Consider the following 14,129-nt stretch of genomic DNA (forward strand, 5'->3'; position numbering starts at 1 on the left):
GAACATAATAGCTTGTCTGGGATACAATTAAAAAAAAAAACAAAACACCCATCATACCGCGGAAATCAGGGAAGAACCCAACAACCAGGAAAATCACATCTAGAAGAAGAAAATTTTTAAGAAACACAGAACTGAACTGAATGAAGATAAAAATACTAAATCAGATTATGTGGTCTGCAGGTAACAGTGCTAAGAGGGATATTTACAGCACATCAGAAAAGGGGAAAGGTCTCAAATCAATCATCTAAGTTTCTACCTCAGGAAACTAGGAAAAGAAGGGCAAAATAAACCAAAACAAGCAGAAAGAAGGAAAGAGCAGAAATCAATGAAACTGAAAACAGGAAAACAACAGAGGAAATCAATGAAACAAAAAAGAATAGTTCTTTGGAAAATTGATAAACTTGCAAGATGGACAAAAATAGAGAAGACACAAATGACCAGTATGCAATGGGGGCTATAATGGTTAATTTTATGTGTTAACTTGACTGGGCTTAGGGATGCCCAGTTAGCCCGTTAAATGCTATTTCTGGGTGTGTATGTGAGGGCATCTCTGGAGATCAGCATCTAATTCAGTAGACTGAGTAGAGATCCGCCCTCACCAATGTGGGTGGGCATCAGCCCATCCGCTGGGGTGGGGTCAGAGAGAAACAAAAAATGAAGGAATGGTGGATTCACTCTCCTCGAGCTGGGACGTCCTTCTCCTACCCTCGGACATTGGACTCCAGGGCTGATACCAGTGACACGCCACCCCACACCCCTCCCCATTCTCAGGCTTTTGCACTTGGACTGGATTTACACCAATGATTATGGTTTTCCTGGTTCTCCAGCTTGAGAAATGCAAATCATGGGACTTCTTGGCCGTCATAACTGCAGAGCCAATTCCTGTAATAAATCTCCACTTACATTTTTCTCTCTCACATATTCTGCTAGCCCTGTTTCTCTGGAGAATGCTGACTAATAACAGGGCTACAGAGTCTGAGGGCATTTCAAGGATACTAAGGGAATGATACCAGCAATGCTTATAAATTCACCAACTTTGAAGAAACGGACAATTACTTGAAAATTGAAATCTACCAAAAATTCAAACTAGATGAAATAGATAATATGAATAGTCCTAAAACCATGAAAGAAATTGAATTTGTAACTTAAAAAAAGCTTCCCCAAAGAAGTCTTCAGTCCCAGATAGTTTCACTGGAGTTCTACCAAGTACTTAAAGTAGAATTAACATCAATTTTAGACAATCACTTCCACAAAATAGGAGGAAACACTTCCTAACTCATTTTAGGAGACAAGAAATACCCTGATACCCAGACCACACAAAGATAGTACCCAAAACAAACAAACAAAAACTACAGACCAATATCTTCCATGAACATAGGCACAAAAAGTCTAAAATATAAGCAAATCAAATCCAACAATGTATATAAAGAATTACACATCATGACCAAGTAGAATTTACTCCAGCTATGCAAGTGTGGTTCAACACTTGAAGGTCAATGTAACCCTCTACACCAACAGACTAAAGAAGAAAAATTATATATCAATGGATACAGAAAAAGCATTTGACATAGCCCATCAACCATTCAGATTTTAAAAAAAAACTTCTCAGCAAGTTAAAATAAACTTGATAAAAATCATATACAAAAGCCTTACAGCTAACATCACCCTTGGTGGTGAAAGACTGAATGCCTTCTAAGATTGGGAACAAGGCAGAGATGCCTGTTCTCAACAGAAGCTCCCCTCCCCCGCCCTTTTTTCAAACAGTGCTGGAAGTTCTAACCCCTGCAGTAAGGCAAGAAAAATAAGTAAAAAGCAGATGGACCTCAGAATGAAAGCATGAGGAGCTCCACTGACCAGCTCCCCAGTGAAAGCTGGTGAAAATTATAAAACAGGCAAACATTTAAAGCTCCTGGAAAGGGTCTGAAGGGCAAATAGGTGAAGCAATAGCTATTCAAGATCTATGCTGGGAATTCCCTGGCGGTCCAGTGGTTAAGACTTTGTACTTCCACTGCAGGGGGAGTGGTTTCCCCCCCGCTGGGGGACTAAGATCCCGCATGCCACGTGGCACAGCCAAATAAAATAAAATATATGCAAATTTACGAAGAAAGCAGTCTAGAGTATTTGAGAATCCACCGTGTACAGAGTGGTGCGGCCAAGAACACAGGGCCCCTCACCCCCTGCCCCTACCCTGGGGGGATGGGGGCTTTGGCACTTATTATCCTGCCCCCAGATACCCGCTGCTGGAGGTGAACCCCAGGCAAGTGTGGCCAAGAGGTGGGGCTCCCTTCTGTTTAGTCCCCACTTGTGGGAGAGAGACTCTGTTTCACCAAAATTGAGAACTTTTGTGTTTCAAAGGCCACCATCAAGAAAGTGAAAATATAGCCCACAGAATGGGAGAAAATATTTGCAAGTCATTTATCTGATAAGGGACTTGTTTCTAGAACGTATAAAGAACTTTTACAACCCAATAAGACAACCTAATTAAAAACTGGACGAAGGATCTGAATAGGTATTTCTCCAAAAATTATATGTAAATAGGCCATAAGCACATGAAAAGATATCATTAGTCATCATGGAAATGAAAATCAAAACCACAATGGGATAGCGCTTCATACCCACCAAGATGACTAGAATAAAACAACAGGTAAGTGTTCAACATCCCTAGCCATTAGGCAAATGCAAGTGAAAAGGTATCACTCCATACGCTCCAGAGTTGCTGCAGGAACCCCTGCGAACACCAAAGGCTGGCAGGGATGTGGAGGTCCTCACACTGCTGGTGGGACTGTAACATGGTACAGCACCCCCCGCACACACTGTGGCAGCTTCTTAAACAGCATAGAAATCCCATACGACCCAGCAGCTGTATTCCCGGGCACTCATCCCAGCGAAATGAAAGCTTAGGTTTACACAAACACCCACACACAGCGCTGAATGAGTCTAACAGCAGTAACCAGGAAGGACCTACTGGATGAAACGCCACAGAATGGTGCCCGTGAAGAAACCCAGTATCTAAAGGTTGTATACTGTATGATTCCTCTATAGAACATTCTCCAAGTGACAAAACACATGGAGGACAGGTTGGCAGCTGCGGGTTAGCTGAGAACAAGGTGGAGGTACGAGCATAAAGGACAACATACCGTGTCCTGGTGGTGATGCACGTGTCCTGCATGTGGACCCTTATTCCCGTCAGTGTCCTGGTGTGACATGTGCCAGAGCTCTACAAGATGTCACCTTTGGGGAAACTGGTAGGGGCACGAGAGACCACTGTGTAGTTCCTTACAACTGCAGAGAAGCTGTTAAAGTACCTCAGATAGAAGCCAGAGATCCTGGTGAACAGGACGAGCTCTTTCCTCGCTGGGAGCCCCCAGAGGCGCCCCCGCTGGCCCAGCCCCGCGCCCTTGTCCACACTCGCCCTTCACTGTGCAGTGCTCCCTGCTCCCTCATCTTGCCTGGGCTTGGACTCAGCAGCTTCAGAAAGCCATCTTGGCTGCCCTTGTCTCTGGGTGAAGAACCCCCACCTGCCTGTGCAAGTGACAAGGACCCACGTCCTGTGAGCTGGTGTCCGATGGTTCCCCCGCTACCCCAATGCCTGTGTGCCTCACTCTCTGAGGGACCGCTTTGGAGGGAGCGGGGAACAGCTGGGATGGGGACCCACAGGGGCGAGATGGCCCTTCTCCTCTGCTCAGCCCCACTCACACCAGCCTCTCTCCACTCTGTACTGCTGGGGGGCACATGACACTGCCCTGTCTCCAGCAAAGTCTCCTGTGAGGGACTGCAAGAAAGCCCTTTTTTTTTGGCCATGCTGCGTGGCTTGTGGGATCTTAGTTACCCAACGAGGGATTGAACCCTGGCCCCCAGCTGTGGCAGTGTGGAGTCCTAACCACTAGACTGCTAAGGAATCCGGAGAATGCCTATTTCTTTCCAGCATCTGGGGGCGCTGCTGCTGGTGTGGTGAAGGGGCCTGGGCTACGCAGGCAGACAGTTCCCACAATGGCAGCATGACACCACGGCACTCTGGTCTGGGTGTAAGGATAGCAAGGGGTCTCTTCCGGCCCCAGTGTCAGTCAAGTGCACGCCTGTCTTCTACTCAGAGCCAGTGCCTCCTGAGTGACTGGCCTTATGCCATGTGGCAGTGTAGGCCGTCAGGGTCCCCCACTCTCCCAAGACCATCGGATGGGAGGGGAACTCCCAGGACGACTGTCATCAGTAACCACACCATGATTAGAACCCCAAGCCATGCACTGAAAACCCCATTGCCCCCCCGCCGGGAAGGTCCTCGTGCGCTGAGGTTCAGCACTGCAGGACTCAGCCTGTGCTGGGGCTGACTGCCAGCCCTGAGCAACAGGCCAGCCGTGCACGAATGTACACAAGAAGGGTCCTCCGTGGGTGGCAGAGAAGCTGGTACAGACAGGCAGCTGATTAAAGATTTATTACCCATGAAAGAACGACCTGCCACTCAGAGATGCTGGCCACCAGCCCACTTCCGGCCAAGGTCCTGCACTGAGGTTTGTCCTCGGGCGTGCCACCTCTGGCCCACCAGTGCTCGTGGCTAGGCCTCCAGGGGAGTCCGGCCCCCTGGTCACACAGTCCTTGCTACGGGACAGGTTACTTGGCCAGCTCCTCTGCCACTGCTTTGCGCATCTTGTCCTTGAGGTAGGCGCTCTTCTGCCATTCAGACTTAAGTTCCAGCCACTCGTAGTATGGGACCTGGGGAGGCAGGAGACAAGTCAGGGCAGGCGGGGACCCCTGTCCCGCCTGCTGCCCTGCACACCACACCCCTGGCCTCCAAATCCCGAAGGAAGAAGCCCACGGAGCTGCCGCAGCATGGGTGGGGAAGAGACCCTGACTTGGTCAGTGCTCAGAGCTGCAGGGGCCCACGGCTACACAGGACCAAGAGCAGCCTCTAGATTTTAAAAGTTGTACCGAAAGCAAAACAAAAAACTCAACAGGAGAGTCACTCATGTGAATCTCCGGCCCCTAACAGGACAGCCTGCTCCCGTGGCACAAGTCTCTGCAGTGAAAAGCTGGAGCCAGGCCCCAGGGCCGGAGCACAGCAGAACCCTGGCTGAGGCACACGTCGGCACGCGGACCTGGGCACCTGGCTGCTCTTACCCCGTCTAAGACTAAGAGGCCCTGGCTGTGGAGATGGGAACAGTGCCTATGGCATCAGATACTTAAAAGCTGTGTGACATTGAGAAAGATACAACACCCTTTCAAACTTCCCTTTTCTCACGTGAAGGGGGAATCCCAACATGGCTGACCTCAAGAGCTGGGGTCCGCGTGAGCACTGGCTCCTCCCATAACCCGACCGGGCTGGAGGCTTCTCCCTGTGCAGTCACCACCCACCCAACAGATACTCACATCGACCAGCAGGAAGCCAGCGGCCAGCAGGTGACGCCGGGCCAGCACGAAGCGCCCCAGTAAGTCTTTGCTCCTGCTGTTGAAGTTGGGGAACTCCCAGCGCAGGAAGGCCAGCCTGCAGGAAGAGGGGCGCTGTGGGTGCTGACAGCTCTCCTAGGCCCCTGGAGGAAAGAGCGAATGCTGAGGAGCCAAGTGCATGTGGCCCCCGAGGCTTGTGTGGTCGCTCACCTCTTGGCCCCCGGGGGTAGTGGCTGGCTGCCAGAGGGCAGGGCGAGATGAGGGGCCACAAAGGCCCTCAGGGGCAGGAGCTGGCTGTCGGTGTCCAGCAGCACCTCAGCATCTAGGGAGAGCACGGAATGAAAACATGTTGGGGACTGTCCCCTGGCGTCCAACTGGCTGACAGCCCCGCCCCTACGATGGATGAACAGAGACCCTGGAGAGCAGAGGGGGCAGGTTTAGAACAGTCCCCAGATGGGACTGCTGGGAGGGGGAGGGGGGAGGGGAGGGGAGGGGGAGGGGGAGGGGAGGGGGAGGGGGGAGGGGGGAGGGGAGGGGGAGGGGGAGGGGAGGGCCCTCACCCAGAACCCAGCCATACTGCGTGGCCACCATGAAGCTGCCCTTGTCGGCACTCCCCAGCAGCCCCTTCAGCGTCTCCTGTAGTTCCTTCTGCAAGGGGGTCACCTTCCTGTCAAGGGCCGAGGGCCTGGGGACCAAGGCTGAGGCTGGCAAAAGGGGGCCCGTGTACTCGGGGTGCTCCAGCTGGGCAGTGGCATTGATATGGAGCAGCTTCTGGAAGGTGCTTTGATCCTTTGGCGACTCGACACCTAACGGTAGAGGATGGAGAGAAAGGGGAGGAGCTAGCGGAGGGCCAGGAGGAAGACGGTGGAGGGACACGGGGGCCAGGTGGGAGAGCCAGAGGCACCCCTCACCCAAGTCTCACCCTGGACTCTCGGCCAGGAGCAGCGGGAAGAGGGTCTGCCGGTCACCCACTAGGAGTGGACAGAGAAGGAGCAGATGCTGGGTGAGCCCGGGCTTGCCCAGTCTCCCGGATGGTGAGTGGAGCCCTGAGGCTCCCAGGCGCCCTCCTGGCTCAAGGCTGGGGCGGTACTTGGGATGGGGCGGGGGATGCACAGGGGGCTTGCCATCACTCAGGAGAGGGAGGAATACCCCCCACCGCTCACCTAGAAACTGGGTGTGAAACTCAGGGTGGAGCACAGCCTGCAGCTCGGCCTCCAGCACCTGCTGCAGCACACACAGGGCCCACACCACGTCCACCTGCAGGGCTGGCTCCAGGCCCGCCAGCTCTGACCCCAGCTTCTCATGCACCTGGGCAAGGACGGGGTGGGGTGGGGAAAGCAGGTTTGCTCCGTGGCCGCAGGCATCCCTGGGTGGGCAGCACCTGGAGCTGCGTTATGACCTGGCCACGCTGAGGCCCGAGGGGGTGATGGGGAGCAACGCTGGCCCAGGTGCTCTTGGTCAGGCTTGGGGCACCCCTGGTGGAAGGTACCAGAAACCCTCCTCATCCCTTAGGCCCAATCTGGACAGCAGCTGTGTTCCCCCCGCTGCCCCTCCCACTGGCAGGGACCTATGGCACAAAACCACGTCTCCTGCACAGGGGAGGTATTTCTGGCCCTGAGAGGAGTTAGAGATTATGAAAGGGGAAGCAGCTGGCTGGCTGGGGCAGTGCCCACCGCGGGGCCCTAGGGTCATACCCAGTCCACTCACAGGATGCTCTCACCCCTGCAAGTGGATTGAGGTCTCTGAGCCCCAACAGGGCATTGAGGGAGCCCTAGGAAGCAAGAGCAAGGGTCCCCCAGCCCTACTGCACAGTGAGCCGTCGGATGCCCTCCTGACCCTTGGCTGCCATGCTGGATTTTGCGTGTCTCGTCCCCAGACAATCCCTGGGACGCCTGGCTCTAGCCAGCTCCTTCCACGTGCCCATGCCGGGCCTTCCTCCTTACTGCCTACACTCGGGGCCCCTCAGCACATATCCGGTCTCTTCCCTCCCTCCCACTCAGTCCCGAGCTGCTCCAAGGAGGGCTGAGCATCCGAGGCAGGGCGAGTATAGGAGCTGGGGGCGTGAAGACTGTACCAGGCTGAAGAATGGATCCTCCCGTTCTGGGCGGAAGTTCACACGGGCGAAAGCCAGGAGCATGTTGTACAGGTGTGGCAGAGTGATGCTCCGGGCTCTGTCCAGGACGTGCTGGGCCGGTCAGGTAGGACAGAAAGGCTGGATGAGAGGTGCCCGGTGGCCAGTGCCCCATGCAGACCTGGCCCTCCCCCAGAGCCCATGAGCTCCCAGCCCCAAGGGGTAATTTACACAGGGCAGTGGGCAGAGGGCCAGACCCTATCCTCCCAGAGGCAATCACACACACAAAAGGCCCCTGACGACAGCTTTAGAAATACTCCTCAGCCTACAAACACAGTTTCAACCTGTTGCACATAAACCTAAGTGCAAACATCCTCTTTCTTCACAACTCCATTCTGGGGTAGCTGGAAGTTCAGGGAGAGTTCTGAGTGGATTCTCAGCCTCGCTGTCTACACTGCTCCCCACACAGCTAGCCAAAGACAGACAAAAACTCCTATGAAGTTTGGTGAAAGAATGGAAGAAACCGTTTACAACTATATTTTCTTTCACTACTAAATCGTATCATTTCTCTCCAATAAGCCAGAATAAGGACTCCATGTTTGCCACCAGGAAGTGTTTCCAGGCCAGAGGGGGCTCCCTAATGAAATGACCAGGGAGCCGGCTTACGCAGGGGGTCAGGCACAGAAGGCCCTCAAAGCCAGGCCTCAGGCCTGCACCCCAGCTCACCTGGGCAAAGGCCTCAAACAGGGGCAGATTGAGCCACTTAAGGAAGGCAAAGGACTTGGTGCAGCGGGCCACCTCGCTGGACGTCAGGCTAGGAGTGTGGGGCAACAAGTCTGCAGCCAAGCGCTGGAACACCTGCGTCTGGTGGAAGCCGAGTTTGCCTTGGGGACAGAGCCCGAGATTTAACTGGTGAGGATCGGCAGGCCACCCTCAGGCCCACCCGCCACCCACCCTGGTCTCAAGAAGCAAGAGCTTGGTGTCTGTAACCAAATTTATCCCTGAGGCCCAGCAGAGAGGATCAGGGCCCGTGAGTCACAGTGTTTCTGTGGCAGCCTTTTAGGCCAGTGCCCGCCACGGTGAGGCAGGCACCGAATTTGACACAGCTGCGGCCAGAGCTCAGCCCCCGCCCCACTCTGCTCTCCGCGCACAGGGCTCACCATAGGCGTAGGCCAGGTCCAGGAGGATGCCTTTCGTCAGGGGGAAGGGCTTCTGGACCAGGTGGTACGAGATGGCCCGCAGCAAGGGCACCGACCGCCGGTTCTGAGCTGCCAATGTCACCAGCACCTTCCGCAGCTCCTCGGGGCCAAAATGCTCCACCAGCTCCAGGCACTGTCAACCACAGCCGGCAGGGTCAGCTTGACGGCCCGAGGGCCAGGGGTCCCATGCAGTGCAGGCCCTGCGAGACAGTAACTGGGCCTGAGCTTACTAAACACAGGCCCCACCCGTGCAGGGCCTGCCCCCACGCCCACCCCAGGGAGCCCCCAGACGGGGGCGCCATGTCTGCAGCCAAACTTATCCCCAGGCCCCAGGGCAGGGGACCCGGGGCCCATGAGCTGCGGAGCTTGCTGTAGCAGTCATCTGGGCCAGCCCCCGCTACCACGGGAACAGGGGCTGAATTTGACTAGACTGCAGCGCTGGGGGTGGAGCAGGGGGTGGGCAGACGTGGAGTCTCTAGGAAGCACTAGCCGGAGGCTGAGCCACTGGGGCGGCCCAGGACACACTTCAGGAGTTGCCGGCCATGCCGCCTCCAGGTTATGTGCAAGACGCAATTTTGGAGGAATACAAAGGAGTGGGGTTCAGGCTCTGCACCCCCCTGGATCCTTGGAGGAGCCAGTGGGTGCGGAGAGCTGCCTCCAGCTGTCTGAAGCGCCAGTCCCTCCAATGCCATGCCCCAGACTCTGGACAGAAGCTGCCAGGGCTCTGGATCCCAGTACCTTGTCCTCCAGGCGGGTCATCAGAGACTCGGAGAGGTGCCCCGTCTTCATCATCATGGCCACCAGCATGCGGCTGTCATCGATTTCTGTCCAGCGCCGCTCCAGCTGCACCAGCAGCTCGGCCAGCAGCTCCTGGGAGTCCTGCTCCTGCATGTAGTTGGCGCTGGACTCGGCCAGGAAGGCCAGGTGCTTGTACTTCAGCCTGCGCATGCGCCAGCGGACCTCCTGCTCCACCGACCGCAGCTCCTTGGAGGTGGGGGGAAGGCCCAGTGCATAGAGGCTCCGGAGCAGCTTCACGAGGGTCCCATGCCAGACTGCAGTGATCTGGGTGGGGGGACACAGGCAAGGTCACATCCGGGACCCTGCTGACCCTGTGCTGTCACAGAGCGGGCCGACGCTCCAAGCTGGTGGCTGCCTCCCTAGAAGCAGCTCCCCACCTGTCACTTACGTGGGCGCACCAGGCTGCTCCTCCCTCACAGCCTGTCTGGGCCAGCAGGCCCACCACAGCGCTCCCTGCAGGGTGTGTCTCCAGGCCTCAGGGGAATACGGGGGCCACTCGGGGAGCCCTCTGGTCCCACCCTCAGGGAAGGCAGTATTCAGTAGCTGAGCAGGGCTCTGTTGTCTGCGGCGCTAAGGCCCTTAACTCTGCCACTCTGCAAGTCTCCTGAGCCCTCATCTGTGAAATGGGGCTGCACTGCTGAGAGGGGGAGCTGAAATCACACACACGTGAGGGGCAAACAAAAAAGCTGTTGTATGAAAGGCCAGGCAGAAGGAGAAAAGTATGCGGGACTTCCCTGGCAGTCCAGTGGTTAGGACCCTGCGCTTCCACTGCAGGGGCCGGGTTCAGTCCCTGGTTTGGGGAACTAAGATCCCACAAGCTGCGTGGTGCAGCAAAACAAAAAATAGGTATGAATTTGATCTCAGCATCACATGAGCCTCCAGTGGCTCCTGCTTTTTCTGCAGATTTCCCTGAAGTAGGAAGGCTCTTTAAAAGAAATCTTGTTCACTGCTTACATTTCTAAATACTTTGTTCCTGGTTCATTACTAGTTTGTAATTTTGTTACAATGTAATTTGTTACAATGTAATTTTGTTCCAAATGTTCAGCCTTGTCTCTAAAGCTTACTTTGTGTGTAAAATGTTCAATGAATAACAACTAGAATTATAGTCTTAGAAAAAGAAGGGATCTACTTAATTTTTGAGTTATATTCTCAGTAAGAAATAAAGCTCTACTGTGACCTGCACATACACACTTAACTAAGACAAAAAGTTCCACGAAACACTTCCCTTACTACATGTGAACTGTTTTCTACATTACTCTGTCTCATTAAAAACACTTGGCCACTTCCACTACACTTTCATAACCTACAGTTTGAAAAATTTCATTTAATGTGGTCCCTTCCTTGAGCTGCAAGTCTCCTCCTCACCATCCCTGACAAGTGGACACAGGGCCTCGCCCTTCTGGAGCAGCCAGGGGGAGGGTCTGTACCTCTCTGCTGCGCCCCAGGCCCTCTGGCTCCAGCAGACCCCATGGAGCCACGGGAAGAGTCTGCATGAAGGGAGTCCTTCCTCACACGGAACACAAACTGGGTAGAGTCCTGCCCCCAATCCCTGCCACACACAGGTCCCTTCTCTCCACGCTCCACCTTTAAGAATCTGATCGGATAACGCCCATGGGCAGCTCAAGTTTCTGAGATCCTCTGCTAGTCACCCCTCATCTCCTCCAGCTTCAAGAGTGTTTCCCCCGTCAGCCAGACACTGAGTGGGGGCTATGCAAGCCAAGACTGCAGGGCGAGGGGGAAAGCCCCCAAGGCATTGAGAAGAACCATGCTCGATCCTTCTGCTTCTATTTACTGTGTCTGAGTTGCTTGTCTGTAAGATGAGGACAGCAATGTTTACCTAACAGACCTGCTGTGAGGATTAACAAGAGAAAGCAGACCTAATTGGGAAGGAAATCCAAAAAAGAGGAGTTATGTGTATTTGAATAGCTAATTCACTTTGCTGTACAGCAGAAACTACGGTGTAAAGCAACTATATTCTAATAAAAATTAATTTTAAAAAAGAGAAAAAACACATTAAAGTACTTTGGAATCTATAAAATGAAAAAATACCACTGGACGTGGAGGGCCTGAACACACAGCAGAGCTCCTGTCTACACCCGGAAAGTGACTGGATGCTTCGGACTCCGGGGCCTCTGCTGTTTTCTGCTTGTTGAACCTGCAGGAAGGGCTCTCGAACCCACCTGGCTGTTGACAAGATGGAGAAGTTGCCGAAAGCGGGCATCCTGTATGAGCAAGGCTTTGTCTTTCGGCTTCTCAGACAGCAGGCGAGAGAGCTGGATGAGCGTGAGGGCGGCGTGGTTCTCGTGAAGACAGTGTCCGCCACCCAGAAGCTCCAGGAGCTCCTCTGGCCTGGTGGCCTTCTCGATGAGCTGGTCCACCTCCTGGCGCTCAGGGTAGGGAGTAAACACCTGTTCCTTCTCCACAAGCTCTGACAAAGGACCTGGGAGGCGGGAGCTGGATGAGGTAGCCGAGGACGTCAGAGGCTTCTGGGCTCTCCGGGCGAGTCTCAGCTGGCCAACCGGGGACACGGCAGGGGCCAGACGGGTGGCTTCCCTCAGGAAGCACGTGCATCGCTTCACTAGCCGAGCAGCCATGGCGGCCTGGGGGGCGGGGAGAGAAGCCTCCTAGCAAGTGACTCCAAAGCCCTGAAGAGAAAAAGAACAGAGAAGGGAGTGGTGCAGAGGCAGTTCCCGACTCCCAAACACAACAGAAGAACCAGACAAATGAAAAGGAATCATAAGGACTTCCCTGGTGGTGCAGTGGTTAAGAATCCACCTGCCAATGCAGAGGACACGGTTCAATCCCTGGTCCGAGAAGATCCCACATGCCACAGAGCAACTAAGCCCACGCGCCACAACTACTGAAGCCCATGTGCCTAGAGCCCATGCTCCGCAACAAGAGAAGCCACTGCAATAAGAAGCCCGCGCACCGGAACGAAGAGTAGCCCCCGCTCGCCCCAACTAGAGAAAGCCCGCGCGCAGCAACGAAGACCCAACGCAGCCAAAAATAAGTAAATAAAATAAATTTATTAAAAAAATAAAGAGTCACAGCCACACTCCCCATAAACCAGCCCAAACCTCTCCTTCCTGACTGACCGTGCGCATGCAGCAGCGTTTTCTGAAGCAAAAATCTCAGAGGACTTCTGCTTCGGTACATGATATAACCAAATAACAAGACTTAGGAGCATCACTTAGGAGCTTGGGCTGGAGGGTTTCCAGTCCTGGCTGTAGAATCACCTAGGGAATGGCTCAACACCTCAGAATCCCAGGCCCGACGCAAGACCTCGAGTGGGAGTCTCTGCACACAGGGCTTGAACAGCGTCCCCCCCCCCACTTTTTGAATTTTTAAAAGTACGCAGGATTAAAAATTATTGACTTATGGAGACGATGAGACAGGATATTTTAAATTAGACTACTCATGGAAAACCCTGGACATATCATCCACATATACATCCCACAGCTTCTGTGGATGTTATTTTAATACTTACAGATTGTGAGTAAGCCTCCCCAAACCAAGCTACACTGTTACTCACCGACCTACTAAACACACACGCACACAGAGACGCACACAGAGACACACACACACACACACACACACACACACACACACACTTTCCAAGAGCAAACCTCCTGAACCAATCATAAAAAGCACTTCACAACATGGCCCAGAACTGTCTTCCCAGTTTTACCTGTTTTTCCTCCCTGGAACACACCCTCATTCTACACAGGCCTTGCACTTTCATTACACCTTGGCAGGGCAGGGCAAGGCCTACTGCCTCTTTTTTTTTAACCCCCCTTCATAGGGCCCGGAAAATCACCCCCCATCTTCCCGCACCCAGACAAAAAACGTTACCTCCTCCATGAATGTTACATATCCCGATGCAGCTGCTTTTAACAACTCTGTCCTGCTCACCAGCGTGAATAAATGACCTGGGTAAGGCACCCCGCCGGGGCACGATAAAAGGCGTTATAACCTGGGCCTCCCTCCTGCCAAAGCAGAGAGCGTGTTTGACCTTCGATTTCCGAGAACTTGGCCTGGGACATTTTATTTTTACGTGAGCTCACTGTTGTAGCTGTAGAAAGCTTAGATTAACTGTACATAAAGCAAGAGACTCAAAGAGGAGGAACACCGATCCAAGGGTAACATCCACCATCCACAGAGCCCCAACGGCGGGGAAGCACTGAAAACGTTCCCGACTAAAGACCGTCCTACGAGCTAGCGAGGAAAACAAGTTCAGAAGCCCAACTGGGATTTGTGGAAACACCAACCCAGAAGTTCGGCCCTCAGACGCAGAAAGAGAACGACTTGCACGAAGGCCAGCCAGCGACAGCGCGGAGGACCAGTGCGGGATCGCAGGCCGCCACGCTGGACCTCAGAAAAAGGGCGCGTGCGCACGAGCAGGCGAGGCTCTGGGCCGGGCCCGCCCCCACCCCTGTGACCCCCGTCCCCCACCCCTACACCCTGCGTCCCGTGCGCCCTCCCGGTCTCCTCTCCCGGCTACGCCCCCATGCCTTCAGGACCTAAGCTCCTCAGGACCCTCTTCCCCCCGGCCCCGAGACCTACGCCGCCACCACCGCCGCTGGCGCAAGAGCCCCGGCTGACCTCCATACGTCCCAGCACGGCCCTCGGCCTACGCTGCGCGGCGCGCTCTTTTACGTCACTCGGCGCGCCGCCGGAAGCGA

General features: G+C 54.3%; 1 protein-coding gene and 2 non-coding genes across 10 annotated transcripts; all 3 read right to left on the minus strand.

Moving 5' to 3' along the window:
* Positions 1-4,414: 4,414 nt before the first annotated feature.
* Positions 4,415-14,114, minus strand: TBRG4 (transforming growth factor beta regulator 4). Of its 8 annotated transcripts, none has more exons than XM_060304892.1 (12): positions 14,011-14,092; positions 13,300-13,433; positions 11,628-12,092; positions 9,388-9,711; positions 8,611-8,782; positions 8,177-8,334; positions 7,454-7,564; positions 6,543-6,687; positions 5,940-6,185; positions 5,590-5,701; positions 5,362-5,476; positions 4,415-4,707 (listed from the first exon to the last, which is right to left on the minus strand). In XM_060304892.1, the coding sequence occupies exons 3-12, from the start codon at positions 12,039-12,041 to the stop codon at positions 4,606-4,608; spliced, it is 1,899 nt and encodes a 632-aa protein (XP_060160875.1). In that variant the 5' UTR covers positions 12,042-12,092; positions 13,300-13,433; positions 14,011-14,092; the 3' UTR covers positions 4,415-4,605. The 8 variants fall into 8 exon arrangements, 7 of the variants coding, with proteins under 7 accessions (XP_060160875.1, XP_060160876.1, XP_060160878.1 ...); XM_060304893.2 differs by having other exon boundaries at positions 14,050-14,080; XM_060304895.1 differs by lacking the exon at positions 13,300-13,433 and having other exon boundaries at positions 14,050-14,114.
* Positions 8,428-8,561, minus strand: LOC115861028 (small nucleolar RNA SNORA5). Its single transcript, XR_004042654.1, has one exon. It is a non-coding gene; the product is annotated as a small nucleolar RNA SNORA5 (small nucleolar RNA).
* LOC115861029 (small nucleolar RNA SNORA5) lies at positions 8,948-9,084 on the minus strand. Its single transcript, XR_004042655.1, has one exon. It is a non-coding gene; the product is annotated as a small nucleolar RNA SNORA5 (small nucleolar RNA).
* Positions 14,115-14,129: the final 15 nt, after the last annotated feature.

Source organism: Globicephala melas, chromosome 9 (assembly GCF_963455315.2).
Source record: "Globicephala melas chromosome 9, mGloMel1.2, whole genome shotgun sequence".
NCBI lineage: Eukaryota > Metazoa > Chordata > Mammalia > Artiodactyla > Delphinidae > Globicephala > Globicephala melas.

Excerpts from the sequence above, each read along its gene's own strand:
- TBRG4 (XM_060304895.1), bottom strand. The coding sequence starts at position 12,041 with ATGGCTGCTCGGCTAGTGAAGCGATGCACGTGCTTCCTGAGGGAAGCC. Across the intron at positions 6,688-7,453 it reads AGGATCCATTCTTCAGCCTG|GTGCATGAGAAGCTGGGGTC; the intron begins GTACAGTCTTCA and ends GTCCTTGCCCAG. Across the intron at positions 5,702-5,939 it reads GCAGTATGGCTGGGTTCTGG|ATGCTGAGGTGCTGCTGGAC; the intron begins GTGAGGGCCCTC and ends TGCTCTCCCTAG.